Below are 18802 nucleotides of genomic sequence, written 5' to 3'. Positions count from 1 at the left end.
GGAGGAGAAGGGCACAGTAGTGTGAAGTCTGTCTGTGTCTTTTTCAAATATATGTAAAAGCTTTATTTAGACAGATTGGAAGTTACAAAGGGGATACAAACGGGATAGTTGGAAGGGTGAACTCCGGGCTTGAACCCCGGTCTCCGGTGGGAAGTCACATTTGTGTTGGGAGCAGCACCAACACTCCGCGATGGTGAACACTCCGCGATGGCACCAGACTGTCTGCCTTACCTGCCCACCTCAGCAGGAGTGAGGGTGATCTCGGAGGTGTCGGTCAGCTGCTCTGAGCGAGCCTTGTAGCCCATCTCATAATACAGGAACTGTTTGGCTGCAGATAGCTCCTCCTACAGGAATACACATAACAGAAAGGTGAAGGCCCTGGCCGAGTCCTCAGAGCATGCGCAGACCAGCTGGCTGGTGTGTTTACGGACATATTCAATCAATCCCTATCCCAGTCTGCTGTCCCCACATGCTTCAAGATGGCCACCATTGTTCCTGTACCCAAGAAAGCCAAGGTAACTGAACTAAATGACTGTCGCCCTGTCGCTCACTTCTGTCATCATGAAGTGCTTTGAGAGACTAGTCAGCTGATCATATCACCTCCACCCTACCTGTCACCCTAGACCCACTTTAACTTGCTTACCGCCCCAATAGGTCCACAGACGATGCAATCGCCATCACACTGCACACTGCCCTATCCCATCTGGACAAGAGGAATGCCTATGTAAGAATGCTGTTGACTACAGCTCTGCATTCGACACCAAAGTACCCTCCAAACTCATCATTAAGCTTGAGTCCCTGGGTCTTGACGCTGTCCTGTGCAACTGGGTCCTGGACTTCCTGACGGGCCACCCCCAGGTGGTGAAGGTATGAAACAACATCTCCACTAAGCTGATCCTCAACACTGGGGCCCCACAAGAGTTCGTTCTCAGTCCCCTCCTATAATCCCTGTTCACCCACGACTGCATGGCCATGCACGCCTCCAACTCAATCATCAAGTTTGCAGATGACACAACAGTGGTAGGCTTGCTTACCAACTCCAACTCCAGGGCCCTTGGAGTGTGGTGGTGTCAGAAAAATGACCTCTTACTCAATGTCAGAAAAATAAAAGATGATCATGGACTTCAGGAAACAGCAAAGGGAGCACCCCCCTATCCACAGTGACAGGACAGCAGTGGAGAAGGTGGAACGTTTTAAGTTCCACAGTGTACATATCACAGACAAACTGAAATGGTCCACGCACAGACAGTGTGGTAAAGAAGGCACAACAGCGCCTCTTCAACCTCAGGAGGATGAAAAAATGTGTCTTGTCACCGAAAACCCTCACTAATTTTTACAGATACACAATCGAGAGCATACTGTCGGGCTACATCACCGCCTGGTACGGCAACTGCAGGAAGGCAAAAATAAAATAAAAGCCAAAAAATATCACCAAGGACAATAACCACCCGAGACACTGCCTGTTCACCCCGCTTCCATCCAGAAGGCGAGGTCAGTACAGGTGCATCAAAGCTGGGACAGAGAGATTGAAAAACAGCTTCTATCTCAAGGCCATCAGATTGTTAAATAGCCATCACTAGCACAGAGAGGAGGCTGCCTACATACAGACTTGATATCATTGGCCACTTTTTTTAAACGGAACACTAGTCACTTTACTTATCTCATATGTATATACTGTATATGTATACTGTATATGGTCCTGCCGTACATACCTACACGTACGCTACGGTCACAAGACGCAGGCCTCCTTACTGTCCCTAGAATTTCTAAGCAAACAGCTGGAGGCAGGGCTTTCTCATATAGAGCTCCATTTTTATGGAATGGTCTGCATACCCATGTGAGAGATGCAGTCTCGGTCTCAACCTTTAAGTCTATGGAAGACTCATCTCTTCAGTAGGTCCTATGATTGAGTGTAGTTTGGCCCAGGAGTGTGAAGGTGAACGGAAAGGCACTGGAGCAACGAACTGCCCTTGCTGTCTCTGCCTGGCCGGTTCCCCTCTCGCCACTGGGATTCTCTGCCTCTAACCCTATTACAGGGGCTGAGTCACTGGCTTACTGGTGCTCTTCAATGCCGTCCCTAAGGGGGGTTGTGTCACTTGAGTGGGTTGAGTCACTGACATGATTTTCCTGTCGGGGTTGGTGCCCCCCCTTGTGATGTGCCGTGGCGGAGATCTTTGTGGGCTATACTCGGCCTTGTCTCAGGATGGAAAGTTGGTGGTTGAAGATATCCCTCTAGTGGTGTGGGGGCTGTGCTTGGCAAAGTGGGTGGGTTATATCCTGCCTGTTTGGCCCTGTCCGGGGGTATCGTGTCTCCCGACCCTCCCTGTCTCAGCCTCCAGTATTTATGCTGCAGTAGTTTATGTGTTGGGGGGCTAGGGTCAGTCTGTTATATCTGGAGTATTTCTCCTGTCTTATCCGGTGTCCTGTGTGAATTTAAATATGCTCTCTCTAATTCTCTCTCTCTCTCTTTCGTTCTCTCTTTCTCTCTTTCTCTCGGAGGACCTGAGCCCTAGGACCATGCCTCAGGACTACCTGGCCTGATGACTCCTTGCTGTCCCCAGTCCACCTGGCCGTGCTGCTGCTCCAGTTTCAACTGTTCTGCCTGCGGCTATGGAACCCTGACCTGTTCACCGGATGTGCTACCTGTCCCAGACCTGCTGTTTTCAACTCTCTAGGAGACAGCAGGAGCGGTAGAGACGCTCTGAATGATCGGCTATGAAAAGGCAATTGACATTTACTCCTGAGGTGCTAACCTGTTGCACCCTCTACTAACACTGTGATTATTATTATCGGACCCTGCTGGTCATTTATAAACATTTGAACATCTTGGCCATGTTCTGTTATAATCTCCACCCGGCACAGCCAGAAGAGGACTGGCCACCCCTCATAGTCTGGATTCTCTCTAGGTTTCTTCCTAGGTTCTGGCCTTTGTAGGGAGTTTTTCCTAGCCACCGTGCTTCTACAACTGCATTGCTTGCTGTTTGGGGTTTTAGGCTGGGCTTCTGTACAGCACTTTGAGATATCAGCTGATGTAAGAAGGGCTTTATAAGTACATTTGATTTGATTTGTATACTATACTATCTATTCTGTAATATCCATTGCATTTTAGCCGCTCTGTCACTGCTCATCCATATATTTTATATTTATATATTCTTATCCCAGTCCTTTACTAGATTGTGGGTATTAGGTTTTGTTGTGGAATTGTTAGATATTACCTGTTACATACTGCTGCACTGTCAAATCTAGAAGCAGAAGCATTTCACTACACTCGCAATAACATCTGCTCACCATGTGTATGAGACCAATACGATTTGATTTGAAGGCCCATTAGAATACCAGACGTTCATCACAGCAGCACTAGCACTACTTCCATTAGCACACATTGATCACATAGCAGACACTCAGACACCCACATACAAACAGGTGGCCTGCAATCTACCACAAATGCTGTAGGTTAGTGGCTTTCTAAATACCTTCTCAACCTAAAAACGGTAAAAACAGGGGTCAGTTATCCATAGTGGTGAATTAATATGTTCACATTCAACACCGGTTTGCTTTGAATGAGACTTGTCATGGATTAGTAAAGGTGCTCTAAGGATTGTAGGCAAAAATCACTCCATAACTGGGCTAAAGTTCAATGTAGAAGGAGAATTAGAGGAAGGGTGAGGCCCCATATTCATGAGAATCAAACTGTATCAAAGCTCTAGTTAGGCATTTCTCTATTAATAGTCCAATACAAACAAAACCTAGACTGGAATAGAAATATCAAAACAATACCTATTTAGGGGATACCCAAGCAGTAATTGGCGTTTGTTAGCTGCGTATGATTACAGTGTGAATGTAGCAACAGCATAAAGCAAACCTCCATAATTAACCCATGGTAATGACCAAAGCCAATATATGGCTCTTAATAAAGACCAAACGTATCCCAAGTTAATGTGAGGTCGATCAAAATGCACGTGCGGGGATATCCGAGCGGGAAAATCAGTGACGGGATGGGAGAGAGATACTGGGAATGGTGCCAGTCAATAGGAATTTTCTTACATATCGATTGTATACTGGACAAATGGGTTAAGGAAAGATGTGGCGGTTTGAATGCAGTGGTTTTGTCTGTGAAATAGGGTTGCAAAATTCCAGTAACTTTCCCAAAATATCTATGTTCTCCAAGAATCCCAGTTGGAAGATTCCTGGAATCAGAAGGAAATTAGAAGGAAATCCTACAACCTGGATTTCTGGAAAACCTGGGAATTTTCTGGAAAGTTTCTGTAAGTTTGCAACCCTACTGTGAGAGAGTGGTGCAGCTCACCCTCTTCCTCTGCTCACTCCACGTCAGCTGCTTTCCCATGATGTCTACGATGCGTGGAAGGGCCTCCTCAGCCGCCTGCACGTTCAGGAAGCCCAGCCGCGTGCGCCTGGCGATCACATCAATGGCCGTGCACGCATACTCTTTAATGGCATACTGGACCTGGAAACAATATAATGCTTAGTCTACATTTTATGCACCTCTGGTCATTCACCTATTCAATCTTCTTTTAGCTCTGTTGATTAGGAGTTAAAGAGATCCTCCGGTACTTTTGTATTATTTTTAGCAAGTAGTTCTGAAAGTAGCACTCGCTAGCCAAAAGTGGTCCCTGAAAATTGCGTACTGTGTCACATACTTTATGTGCAGATATGTGCACTGATCTGTCGCTCTCTCTCTGCTGTGTCCACTGAGCCGTTGGGCCCACCCAGCAAACTCATTGGATAACGCTGGGCAGGCCTCTTGCTAGCAGTCATTCAAATGCGAGGGGCTGAAGCTCATTTTCTAGAACTCTAATTGCTAGGGGACTGACCCAGGTGAGGGGAAATGTAGGGAAAATAGCGAGGCACAGCTTCAAGAAAACATTTGCTTTCAAACTAGGGATTTTGTGGCTAATTGAGGTAAAACAGTCATTCTGCTCATAGATTATGCATGTATGAACTACACACTCACACACCTAGCCCAAAGTGGGATGTTAAAAAAATACGCCAAAGTACCGGAGCATGTCTTTAACTACAGTAACTTCCTATGTTTCCCAGAATTCCCGGTTGGGAATTTTGGGGAAAGTGACTGGAATTTTGCAGCCCTGGATATAATGTACATACAAACCTCACTCTCAATGTAGGGGAATTCAGATACGAGGCGTTTTCCGACAATGGGCCATCGTTTGCCAGTGACATGGGCCATTTTGGCGACCTCGTAAGCTCTCCCTCCGTAGGAAGAGGCCAGATGTTGGGCCACCTGGACACCACACACATTTGTAATCCAGTTAAAATCCAAACAGAATGGGCCAATGTTCCCTGGGAAATCCATTGCACTTAAACAGCACCTTTTGATATGAGATCAATACGATGTATTAACAGTCGAGTCACTCATGGTGGAGATGGCTGCAGAGGAGACAGCATGCTTTGACTGTGATACATTATGTGCCAGAACTAAACAAAGAAGAAGTTATTTCAATTCAACCGGTTTGGTTACTTTTTTTCCACTAAAGGTCACGCGCTGTCAAAAATATCAGCACATTGACCTTTTTAAACATTCCGGCAACATCAGGATCATAGATTAGGCTTTCTTCCCTATTCCGCGCTAACGAAGGGTTAAATCTCATTCACACTAAGTCACAGGGGGCTGCAACTCTCTCGGCTTGTCATTTGCAGGTCATTGTACAGTTCATTTGAAGTCTAACATGGCGTGGACTGTCCTGGAGATGTGTCTGAGTGGTGCAGTGACAGAGAGAGTGCAAGCTGCACTGTTAATCCACTGTGCTAAAAGCACTGGTGTTCAATTCACTCATTGGCCAAGATGAACACATGTGGCTCATCGTTGGGATGTCAGGGTACTGATGGCACAATCTTCATTTGACAGCAGCTTCCGGGATTGTGTGGACTCATGTACCAAAGGAGCCATTCAATTCAGCTTTACAAATGGGCCTGACTATTCATTAGTATCCTCCTACAAATTGATGTCATACAATTATGGCAGACCATTACTTTAAAGTTGGCACCTCAATAAATCATTACAACTACCTAAAATGATTGGTGACTTTTTTCCAGAAACCCTAGGTGGAGGATTCCGGAACTTTTGCTTATTCCTTCCTGATTTCGGGAATCTTCCAGCCAGGATTTCAGAAAAACCTGGGAATGTTGGGAAAGTTAACAGAATTTTGCAACTAGTAGTAATTTTGCAACCACCTCCACCTCCAGGCCATAGTCCTGTACCAGGCGGATGTACATGGTAGGAGTCCAGTCTTTAGCTCCCTCTAGCATCAGGCCCACTGTCTTACTGGGGCCAGCAGAAAGGTTATGGGCCTTGACTGCAGCATCCAGGGTATCCTCCGCCATGGAGCGATATGTTGTCCATTTCCCACCTAGACAAGGATTTCAAATGTGGTGTTATTATCACACTACTTGTAATAGACTTCATATGGTGTAATTACCACTACTTGTAATAGACTTGTGTTCATATGGTGTTATTACCACACTATATGTAATAAACTTGTGTTGATATGGTGTTATTACCACACTATATGTAATAAACTTGTGTTGATATGGTGTTATTACCACACGATCTGTAATAGACCTGTGCTAATATGGTGTTATTACCACACTATATGTAAGACCTGTGTTAATATGGTGTTATTACCACACTATATGTAATAGACTTGTGCTAATATGGTGTTATTACCACACTATCTGTAATAGACTTGTGCTAATATGGTGTTATTACAACACTATATGTAATAGACTTGTGTTAATATGGTGTTATTACCACACGATCTCTAATAGACTTGTGCTAATATGGTGTTATTACCACACTATATGTAAGAACTGTGTTAATATGGTGTTATTACCACACTATATGTAATAGACTTGTGTTAATATGGTGTAATTACCACTACTTGTAATAGACTTGTGTTAATATGGTGTTATTACCACACTATATGTAATAGACTTGTGCTAATATGGTGTTATTACCACACTATATGTAATAAACTTGTGTTAATATGGTGTTATTACCACACGATCTGTAATAGACTTGTGCTAATATGGTGTTATTACCACACTATATGTAAGACCTGTGTTAATATGGTGTTATTACAACACTATATGTAATAGACTTGTGTTAATATGGTGTTATTACCACACGATCTGTAATAGACTTGTGCTAATATGGTGTTATTACCACACTATATGTAATAGACTTGTGTTAATATGGTGTTATTACCACACTGTCTGTAATAGACTTGTTAGTGCTGCAATTCAAGTATAGGCCTATATTATCTCACACAGAGTAAGTTACATGTACAGCATGATTAGCATTGATAAAATGCAGTGAAACATTTGACTGTACAGACTAACCAGCGATGGTGACCAGTCCGCTGTCACTGATGTGGACAATATGATTCCTGCAGATTGACTGAGTGTCCTTGGAGTTGGGGTTTGTGACCAGCGGACGAATACCACTCCAGGCTGCCAAGACATCTCCTCTCCTCACTGCACAGGACAAAGAGTCCAGACAGAGTGAGACCACACACACACACACACACACACACACACACACACACACACACACACACACACACACACACACACACACACACACACACACACACACACACACACACACACACACACACACACACACACACACACACACACACACACACACACACACACACACACACACACACACACACACGTTAGGCTACACAAAGCAGGAGAAACACAAAGCTATGAGAGTGATGGACAGCTAGTGGAATCCTTGCACGCCTAAATAACACCTCCCTCCTCTACTGCTAGAAAATAAATGACTTCCAACTCATACGCCACAACAGCCGCTCTCTCTTCATATCGCGGTGACATATAAAGAATTAAATATTAATATGCTGTTGTGTATCGATTGAAAAAATAGCTGCCACTATAATGGGCTGGTTGATATTTCTGAATAAAACAATGACAAACTCGTTATCAAAGGGCATTTTTTAAACATTTATGACAGCTGAGTAGCTATGGGGCTGAAGGCCTCACATGGGCAGTAAAAGGGGAGCAGATAGAGACAAAGCTAATTTGTACGGCGGTGCAAAGTGAGAGCTATGCATGATAAAAAACATCTCTGGTTGCAACCCAAATGGAATCCTGTTCCCTATTTAGTGCACTACTTTCGACCAGGTTCCATAGGGCTCTGGTCAAAACTAGTGCACAATATAGGGGAATAGGGAAACAGTCCGCTCGGTCTCCAACTCTGGCTGTATTCAACATAGGGGACCTGCTGGCTGCATTCAAGAGTTGACCGGCTCAGTCTGATTGACTTCAACTTTGTGGGTATACTTTCTAGTCCAGTATGGTGTCCATATTAGGACAGCCTCAGAAGTCTTGCTGAGATTGATTCATACCTAAAAACCATTCAACTCACACTGAAAACATATACATTTACCCTTCCTCAAAAAGTATGGCTGTGAACAAAGGACATATTCTTCCACGCAGAAATGTGGGTTGTCTGGGATGTGAAGGATACAATATGAAAAAGAGTGCCATTTTTGGATTATAAGAGACAATATGAGTTGAACTGACGGGCCCTTTGTTGGGATGACTCATTATCAGGGAATGGAGGCCGTGTGGAAACATTCCACCATGCCGAGAGAGGGTGCATTCCAAATAGAAACCTATTCCCTATATAGTGCACTACTTTTGACCAGAGCCCAATGGGCCCAAGTACAAAGTAGAGCACTATATAGGGAATAGGGTGCCATTTGGGACATAACGGAGTCCAGTCCGTACTGCAGTAGAGGAACAAAGCAGGCCCAGTGCTTCAGCTGCAGCAACAGCAGGCCAGGGATGTGCTACTGGTACGGTCCTGTTACAGTCAGACCTGGGTTCAAAACTATTTAAAATCTTTTGAACACTATTAGCACTTGATTTAGCCTGCTTGGAGTGCCAGATGGGTGGTATTTGCAGTTTTATGACTATTCTATTGGTTCCATTGTGCCAGGCAAGCTCAATCGAGCCCAGCTAAAGTATTTGAAATGATTTCAAATAGTAATTGAACCCAGGTTTGGTTCCAGTAGGGATCTGGAACTGTCTGCTGGGTGTCACTCAGAGGCTGGTGTGACTGTGAGAAGCCATGGAGACCACTTCCTTACGGGAAGGACTGGAGGAAGGACTGAGGAGACACTGCCTGTCCACTCCAGGCCACTATGTCTCCTCTGAGGTGTCACCGTCACATAATGTGACAAATCCCCCCTGGAAAGATCCTCCTCTTCTCCTTTCCTCTGCCGTTCAGAATTACTGGAGACTCCACGTCTGGAGCCCCAGCACGTCCACAGGCAAGGACGGAGAGATGAGACGGAGGAGAAAAGTCCGCTCCCTCATGGCCTCTGGCTCCATCACTTCACACTTGTGTGGTTTTTTTGTTCTCAGGCCGTAGGGTCTTCTGCTCCGACTGTGACCACAGGACTTGGGGAGACAGGGTCTCACCCAGACATACGCCACATGTCAGCCTGGCGGGCCGTCCAGAGCACAGAGCATGCTGGCTGCAGCATGGAGCTGCCCGGACGCTGGTCTGAGACCTGAGTCGCAGAGCCACCATGACACATAGTCCTCCTCCATACGCTCCATACAGACAGAGCTACTGTACTGTACAGGTGCCACCTCTCTACTGTCTCAACGTCTTGGTAGTAGGAAAGCTGGCAGCTAATGAGTAGGAAATGTGCAAAAACCTTTTGGGGTAAATCTTATGCTGGATATAGATAGATGGAAAATAATGATGGAGAATGCAGTGCTTTGGCATTACTGTGCCATTAGATTGGCTGGCCAGGAGAGGATGTGGATGTAGACTAGAATCAAGCTAATCAATCAAATAATCTCGACAACCCCTTGTGCACTGAAAACAATTAGACCACTTCTCCAAAATCAATAGCACTGCATTCTGTTTAGACACCCAACGGTCCTTCATTTAATAAAGTCTCCCTGGGTTTTGATAAACCAGTCAATCGGCAAGGCCATCAGAGGCCCCAAATCGGAAAAACATATACAAAATACATAATAAGGGCTCCAGGAAGGTCTCATAAAAATCGCAAATCGAAAACAATATAATTTAATGTGGTATTGGTTATTTTTCACTTATTCATAACAAACCTCCCATGTGGAGGTATAGTGAGTAGAAAGCAGATAATCTATTTTGTCCTAAGTGTTTAGGGAAACAACAAGCAGCAGTGCATTATAGTCGAAGGAAACAAAACAACTATGGACGAAATGAAATAGGGCTTCACAAAGTTCCGATAAGAAATCCTCAGAGTGTTGTTGGTTGATGTCTCCTGTTTCTCGACTGCAGGTCCCCATACATAATTAAAGCAGGAATTTGTATCTGTCTGCACTCTGTGGCCGCCTGATGAATTAATATCTGGCGGAAGTCCTACACTGTGCTACACTGCCATCACATTAGCCCATTTATATCAGTCAGCTGCTTGCTCCATCAGCTATTTGTAAATCTAGAGAGGGGGGAATACTGTGAGATTGTCGGACGTGTATTTATTATCATAAATGTCTGTTATGAATGAGGTATGATTGTAACGTCATTATAGTGCCGTAAGTGTAAAAGTATAGCACACGAGTGATTCATGGCTTGTAAAGGAAATACCGTATGTGTTGACATTGCTACCTTTATAACTTTAGCATCATGGCCTTCCTGTCCATCACCCTATGGAAGATTGACTTGGGGGAAAAAAATGCTATATAGAATACAAGCATTTCACTGATATATCATTTTTACAAGACGATCCAGACTTCTGAAATGACTGGATATTCCAATTATAAAGATATGACTGGCTAATTGAGTTATTATATGGATAACGCATATTGCATTATCAAAAGTTTGGTAAAGAAATGTCAATTCATGATTATAGTGGAGATCTACTACCCCTGCACTGTGAATCCCTCGGAGAAACCATAAGCAGGTCATCGCAGGTCATAGTCACCTTCGACATCGGGGCTGAGGTAGTTGCGGACCTCCGTGAGGATGAAGTTGATGTCCTCCTCCATGGGGATGGGGTGCGGTGTGATCTCTGTGGGCGTGTCCGTTGTCCCGGCGATGGTCATCTTCTCCCAGGGCAGGAAGAAGATGACGCGTCCGTCGCTGGTGGCTGGGTCCAGGAGCCCCATGTTGTCTGGACTGAAGGTAGGGTGCAGGGGTGTGGTGGAGGGGGTGTGGTGGAAGTAGAGTGGGGGAAGCAAACAAGAAGACTGCATTAACCTTTGGTCTGCTGGGGGTCGTGAGCGGGCCGACTGGGGGACACCCCATAATCAGGCTCCTGTCAACGGTCTTTCCAGGAGATTAATTCTGCTGGTTTCAATTCCAGCTACGCCACTGCTCCTATATAGTTCCAGCGACAGCATAGCACTCACATTGTCCTGTTTAAAACACATGCACACGCTACTGACTCAATTTAATACAGGAAACAGGGGAGGGGTAGAGGTGGCGGGAAAAAGGGTGGGGAGGGGCACTTTTTGTTGCCCTGCAAACACAAATCACATGCATCAACAAGAAAACCAGCACTCTTAGAAAAAAGGATTCCAAAATGGTTCTTCAGCTGTCCCCACAGGAGAACCCTTTTTGGTCCCAGGTAGAACTCTTTTGGGTTCCATGTAGAACCCTATGTGTAAAAGGCGTCTGTCTACCTGGAACCAAAAAGGGTTCTTGAAAGTGTTCTATTATTGGGACTTTTAGGTTCTAGATATCACCTTTTTTCCTAAAAGTGTAGGCATTACAGGAAAGTCTGGTTGAGTAGGCCAACAGCTCTCTTCAAAAATCCATATTCATCTGGAGATAAACGGCATACAATGCCATCTGTTAGCTTGATTAAACTCATCTAAATGGCCTTTTCGACCTAACAGGGAGTGTGAAGAAACACAAAGAGACATGATTCCCCTGAACAGAACCCCTCAGCACCAAGCACTTGTTCTGAACCATCCATGCAAGAGCATCTTGTATCGTAAGAGTGCCTATGTTTGTCCTGGCTGTCCCTGTCTCGTGGCTCAGCCGATGGTGCTAATGAATTGATCAGCCAGGCGCTAATGATGCAGTGATGCTAAGGGGGGTGACGTGACGGAAGGGGGTGTCGTTTGTTACCTGTAATAGCCCGGGATGACGATGTGCACCCCAGCACTGGGCTGACAGATGTTGGGGTTCTTCTGATCATCCATTTTCCGCAGTGCATCGGTAAAAGGTCCCGTGGCATTGATAACACATTTGGCTCTGACATCAAATTCCTGCCCTATGAAAGAAAACAGCATCAATCACCAGGGGCCATTCATCTGTACCCAGTGACAACCGGGATTATTAATTTATCAGCCAACACCCCTTCCGTAATAGAGTGGCTCGCGTGTGTCCATGGGAGACTTCAGAAGACTGTAATTAATAGGAACCAGACATACCTAATTTCCCTCTCGCCTCTTTGTGTCAAAGTGCAGCCCAAGAGGCAGTGTGCGAGGGAGTGCTTTTAATGCGCACAGGGAAATGTATGCATCCCAAATGGCATGCCATTCCCTATTTACTGCACTACTGTTGACCAGGGCCTATAGGGCGCTGATCAGAAGTAGTGCACCATGTAGGGATTAGGGTACCATTTGGGATGCAGCCCATGTTTGTTAATGTGCTGCCTGGTGTTGACGAGCCTTTACAATGGAGCCCATATCAAACGTAGCACGATGATACTAAATGATCTGTTTTGACAACGACTTAAAAGAACGGACTACCCTCCTAATTTGACTTGTGACACCATGTCATAACGAAAGTAGCGAAAAGCTAAACTGAGCGACATAGAAATTACATTTTGTACGAATTTTCAAGCATATAGTTGTAACACCTGACACATTCACATCGTAGAGAGAAACAGGAATAAAGTCAACTGAATTAGCGCCGAATAGTGATTCAAAGTACTCTTACAAGCGCTTTACTTGTGAGGCCTCTCTCTCACACCAAAGAAAGTGAGCCGTTTCTTCTTCAGAAAGAAAGAAAGCACACATATCTTCCAAAACATCAGGGAGCAGTCATGTGTTGAGAGCCTCAAATCTTGGTTATGTTTTATTCCTCCAAAGCCACTGCTATGCGTGACATTTAAAAAGGTAAGTTAGGCCATTTGGAGTACGCTAATTCCATATTATATTGCTAGCAGATCGGAAGGAGCTCTCTACACCATAAAATGCTTATAAAATATTAAAGCCCCACATTAGATCTGCGATGACTATGTGCAAAATACCACTGATTAACAGGGCTACCTAACAGGCAGGCTCTGAGAGCTGACGCCCTGTGGTGAGGGCTAGGGGGCAGGGAGGAAGGGTGGAAGCAGCGGCTTTGTAGCTGTAGTTTCACCTGTGATCACGTCCCTGCAGCGCGCTCCACAGACCCTCTCTTTGCCCATCTGAGGATCTACCCTCTTCAGTAGGTGCACCACTTCAGTGTAATTGGCTATGGCAGCCCCATACCTGGCAGCAGTGAGGGCGATGGCGAGGTTCATTCGAGCGTCGTTGTGTTGTCCTGCAGCGGGGGGACAGGACCAGGGGAGAGGATGTGAGTCACCCCCAGTCTGTGACTGGTGGTATGGAAGTGTGTCGGAACCGATATGTCACATCTGTCCCTGTCACTTTGCATCAGTGGGATGGCTGCTCTGGCCACACAAGGAGCACACTTAAAGCCACAGTGGCCCTTTGGCCTGTGTGTGCTGTTCTTATGGAGCCCCCACCATCCTGCACTGGGCTGGGGGGCTCCACAAGAACAACAGCGGGCTGGGCTGGGCTCGGCAGGGCTGGTCAAAGTGTTAAACCTACCAAGTACGGAGGGTTGGGAATTGATTACCTGTTCTCTAATAACCCATGCTTATTTCTGTATACAGTACACACCATATGCACCACACCGTCACTGTCTGCAAACATGAGGACACGAATTTAGTTACGTGGAACATGATCACTATAATATGTATACTTCATACACATTGTTCAGATTCAATACGCGGTCCAGTTAGGAAACACAGGGGACTTGGTCAAGTGAGGACAAAATCTACTTACAACCAATCAATAATACTGCTCCTTTTCAAAATGGGTGCAAAATGTGGGGAAATGATCATCGAAAATAATTCTTTGCAATGTCCCTGGTACATCAGCATCAGGAGTGGGATTCTGACAGTGACGGATCTACTTGTAAAGCAGAAGATCCCTCCGCAGAATCCTTTTAATGAAGAGAGGAATCTGGTATCAAGATTTATGGATTAATCCCTCGCTGGCTTGAGAATATACTCAGATCTATATTCAAGAGTCAGGAGGTCATAAGTTTTGTAATTTAAATGAAAGGGTCTAAAAGGTGACAAATGAACAAAGCCCGGTTTCATTAGGAAGGGATTCTTATGTACATCTTTGAAGATTTATCGCTGGAAAATCCTTTGGTTCAAAGTAGAGAAAAGAACAGAGATGATTAATCACTTTTAATGTTGGTGTCTTGGGCGACTTTCTTTCTATTTGTTATTGCCAGGCGAGGTTCAAGTCCTCATTGTTGGCCTTGAGGGGAAGAGAATGTTGTTACTTTGCAGGAATGTTCTTTTGTGCCTTGATTTATTTGCGGTTTGAACGACCAGAGGCTAGGTAACTGGTAGGCTCTGCTGGTTAATGCTACCGCATGCTCCGAGCCATTCCACCACTAAGAAAAATAAATTCATTAATTGGAAACAAAAAGTAAAACATGAGAAAACAACACATTTAAAGGCCACATTTTAGAATGAATTACATACAAGAGTATGCACCCTGCCATGATGTATTAGGAGGACCATAGAATCCACTTCCTCATCTCTGTAGGCTGAATATGACCATTAGAGTGTATGGTTGGCTAACATGTGCTGTGCTGTGGGTGTACAGTCAGTGTGTCTGATCCTGGATGATTGTTGAGCCCCCTGCTGACCTCTAACCTCATGATCCACAGCTCTCCGCTATGAGCCTAGCTCCTCTGCCAGTCACACATTCACATCGCCCAGATTACAGCTACATCCATCACAATGTTAAAATAATCCGATTACAGCTACACTTACCACCTCAATGTTCAATGTGATTTAGTTCCAGGATTAGACAGATAACGTAACAAAGGATTATTACTATGCCATATTTATAATAATGGGATTATAATCTGATAACGCTAATAATGATAATACATAATACAAATAATCTGAACATTAAAGCGCAGGCCATCAATAATGAGCATAGGGAGGGAGCTGAGTGTCATGTCTCCCTAGAGGAGAGACAGTTGAGTGGGAGCCTCGGCCTCCTCCCCTACAGCCCCGTACCTCCTCCTCCACTATAATCCGCGCCTCCTGGAGGTACAAAACTCATTGGAGTGAGAGGAACTCCATGGCTGGACAAAATGCTGCAAAATGACAGGGACAATAATGACATCATGTCTCCCAGTCATGAGAGAGAGAGATGCTTGGCTGGGCTGACTTGTCCAATTAAATTGTTGCAGGTACAGCGGGGGACGCAGTTATTATCCCAGACGCTTCTGCGAATGACTCCTCTGGCTAAAGGAGAGGAGGGCAACGAAGGGAGGGGAGATAAACACACACAAAGAGTCTGTATTTCCTAAAAAATGCATATGAAAATAATGTGTAAGTGTAATAATTGTCATATATCACCTTATTACAACTATACTGTAATATTGCATAGGACATAGCAGCCTGGTGTTTAGAGCGTTGGGCCAGTAACCAAAAGGTTGCTGGATCGAATCCCCGAGCTGACAAGGTAAAAACAAAAAAAGGTTGTTCTGCCCCTGAACAAGGCAGGTAGGCCATCATTGTAAATAAGAATTTGTTCTTAAATGATTTGCCTAGTTAAAAAAAAATATATATATATATATATAGTATTCACTGCCATCAACTTTGAAATGGATCCATTTCAGTTTGAATATTTTGATCTATAGCTCTTCATGTGTGTTGTTCCCCAATCAATTTGATCATTTTGGAATAAATTGTATGATCTAAGGCTAAGGCATGTCTACATGTTGAAACTATGTGAGTGTGATGACTTGAAGAATCCCGAGGAGATTAACGGAAGCAGTCAAAGCCCAATCCCACCTAAGGAATGTCAGCTTTTAAAATGTCATTGCTATAATTGTTACCGATTGAATAACAGAAGGGGGGAAAAAATGTCTGTCAAACTAGCCTAACACATACAACACAACGTAATATTTTCATCCAGGTCTTTACACCTTTTAAGTTTCAGTCAGTCATTTACCAAAATAGTATGATATTTAGAGAAGTGCTTTAAAAAAAATTACAAAAATGTAAAATTCTATTTTGACATTGAAGAACGGAGAAGTGATATTATAAAACAGAGCTAAATGATAGAGCTCCAGCATAACACCCTCTCTCCCACTCACTTCTGCTAAATGAGTAAGGCTGACAGATAGATCACTGCTCAGATCGCAGCCACATTCCCTTAGAAATATGTTGCCTTTTTTTTTGCAGTACATGAGAATCCACATATCCTCAAATGTTTAATGAGGTCTGACAGATAGCCTGGAGAAACCAAGTTGGGAGTTTGAGGCTACGTAGGAGACCTTGAGTAAACAGGACATGCTATGTACACCCCGGCTAACAATCAACATATGCTTTGTTTTTCTGATGCCAACACGCGGCACGGATAGCCGGAAGGAAAGATGGGTCCTGGGACTGGATGGAACCAACAAGGGATTGCCTACTGGCTATTTTCTGCTTAAAACCACGTTGTTTCTAATTTGTTTACGCTCACATAGCCAGCAATTACACTGCTGTGTACGCAAAAGGAGTTATTTCTACGAAGGAACATAAAAGACAAAAGATTCAGGAGATAAAATAATAATTTACATTCTATGCAGGATTATAAACTGGGTGGTTCGAGCCCTGAATGCTGATTGGCTGAAAGCTGTGCTATATACCACGGTATGACAAAAACATACTTTTTACTGTTCTAATTACGTTGGTAACCGGTTTCTAATAGCAATGAAACACCTTGGGGGTTTGTGGTATATGGCCAATGTACCATGGTTAATGGTTGCATCCAGGCACTCCTCGTTTCGTCCTGCTTAAGAACAGCCCTTATCCGTGGTATATTGGCAATATACCAAACCTCCTCGTGCTTTATTGCTTAATTATATCATATATGTTAATGACACAGATTTCACTTACAAAACAGGATATTCTTAGTGAAAAAAATGACTTTAAAAGGTGCAGTGGTTCTATATTTGGTGAAAAGGTTTGCGGCTTACCATCATAGTAGACAATGGCTCCGACCAGTTTGTCTCTCTTCAACATAGGAAAGAGCTCCAGAGCCTTGGTCTTGGTGAGGATGTAGCTGCTCTTCAAGCACTGGGATCCAGCCACCAGGTCGTATATCTTGATCCCTGCCCAGTAGTAGGGAAGCTGCCACCACCTCACACACAGTGGGAAAAGTTACAATTAAAAGGGGAGTTCCACCACTTTTTCGCCTCATGTTCAACATCTCCAGCACCATACCAGTGTCTACATATGTGAAAAAACGCTGCATTTCTACGTTCTGTAATCAAAAAGATCATTAGAAAAGGTCATAAGAAAGTGCCACTTGATGATGTCATCAAGTTCTGATGATTTACTATGAATCAATTAGGTGTCATTCTGTAAGTGTATTTTTAGTTCACGCTAAATATACAATAGATAATACATTCTGAGGTTTATGGACTATAATAGAATTGGGAAGGTAGGTATAAGATGTGCACTTCTGAGTGTGACTGATATAGGGTCTGTGTTGGCATGATGACTGTGTGCATGGCAGAGCACTGGAAGCCAAACCGGTTTTCCCACACCCTTCAGTAATGAGACACACCTGTTCACTGCTTTAAATACCAGAGAAGGATCTTAAATGTCATGTGCAATTAATGCTCATGATACTAGGCATCACCAATCAAATCAAGCCCCTAAGTTCACACAAGGCTCAGAGAGCTAGGGTGAGATGGTGAGATTGTGAGCAGGTACAGGTGGACCATCAGCCATTTTACCCATACCCACAATGGGCCTCTCAGCCCCGGGTGATTGTCTTAAAGTTTATTGCCATTCAGGTGAACTTATCTCCATCTTCAAAACATTATGTGAAAGGTTTACAGCGTCATGTGGTATTTTCGGTGGTATATGTAGTGAGAAACGATGTGAGAGGCGGAGACTGGAGGTTATTCTTACTTGTATATGGGGAGCATGATGGGTAAAAGTGCAGTCAGATGAGGGGCGATATTCAGGAGGTTGGAACGCTCATGCAGTGCTTCCTTCACCATCATATACTGGAGGAGAAAAGAAGATCAAAATGGATTACATCCAAATCAAATCAAGCTTTATTTATAACAGCACATTTCAGACATGGAACGCAACGTGCTTTCACAGAACAAAAATATACATTTAAAACCTTTAAGAAATGAATAAATTCCATTTATACAATTTAAAAATGAAACAATGAGCAAAATGATACAATTAAAAACATTATCCACTTAGCACTTTCTGAAGACTGGTTATATTTTTTCTCTCTCAATGCCTAATGCGGTAGTGCTGAGGTCACGCGAGAAAAAAATACTGAACTACACTGACTCCTATCAGAGTAGCTAATATAACCATTAAGTGTGAATAAATAGACATTTAACCCCTTAATCCTAATGGCGTGCTATGAAATACAGTAACATCAGGTTCATTGTATTTCTTTAACAGATATACAGTATACATGGGTCATATCTTCTTAAGTGAGGGACTTAAATGGT

The 18802-nt window shown here is 44.0% G+C and overlaps 1 protein-coding gene across 4 annotated transcripts in view; it reads right to left on the bottom strand.

The window, feature by feature from the left end:
• The window catches only part of LOC118385981 (glycerol-3-phosphate dehydrogenase, mitochondrial-like), a 43698-nt gene that overhangs the window by 15076 nt on the left and 9820 nt on the right, over positions 1-18802 (bottom strand). For 3 of the 4 annotated variants that reach the window (XR_008139669.1, XM_052521961.1, XM_052521964.1), the window contains 10 exons: positions 18237-18334; positions 17294-17457; positions 13385-13549; positions 12143-12287; positions 10992-11185; positions 7378-7512; positions 6211-6386; positions 5129-5260; positions 4307-4465; positions 232-344 (listed from right to left, as the gene is read on the bottom strand). Coding sequence is in view for 3 of the 4 variants with exons in the window: in XM_052521961.1 (XP_052377921.1) it covers positions 232-344; positions 4307-4465; positions 5129-5260; positions 6211-6386; positions 7378-7512; positions 10992-11185; positions 12143-12287; positions 13385-13549; positions 17294-17457; positions 18237-18334 (1481 nt within the window). In the remaining variant the exon portion in view is untranslated. The remainder of the gene's footprint in view (positions 1-231; positions 345-4306; positions 4466-5128; positions 5261-6210; positions 6387-7377; positions 7513-10991; positions 11186-12142; positions 12288-13384; positions 13550-17293; positions 17458-18236; positions 18335-18802) is intronic. The other variant, XM_052521963.1, reaches the window with a different exon arrangement.

Source organism: Oncorhynchus keta, chromosome 7 (assembly GCF_023373465.1).
Source record: "Oncorhynchus keta strain PuntledgeMale-10-30-2019 chromosome 7, Oket_V2, whole genome shotgun sequence".
NCBI lineage: Eukaryota > Metazoa > Chordata > Actinopteri > Salmoniformes > Salmonidae > Oncorhynchus > Oncorhynchus keta.
The sequence above is the reverse complement of the archived record's forward strand: the minus strand, read 5'-3'. Positions and strand labels throughout refer to the sequence as shown.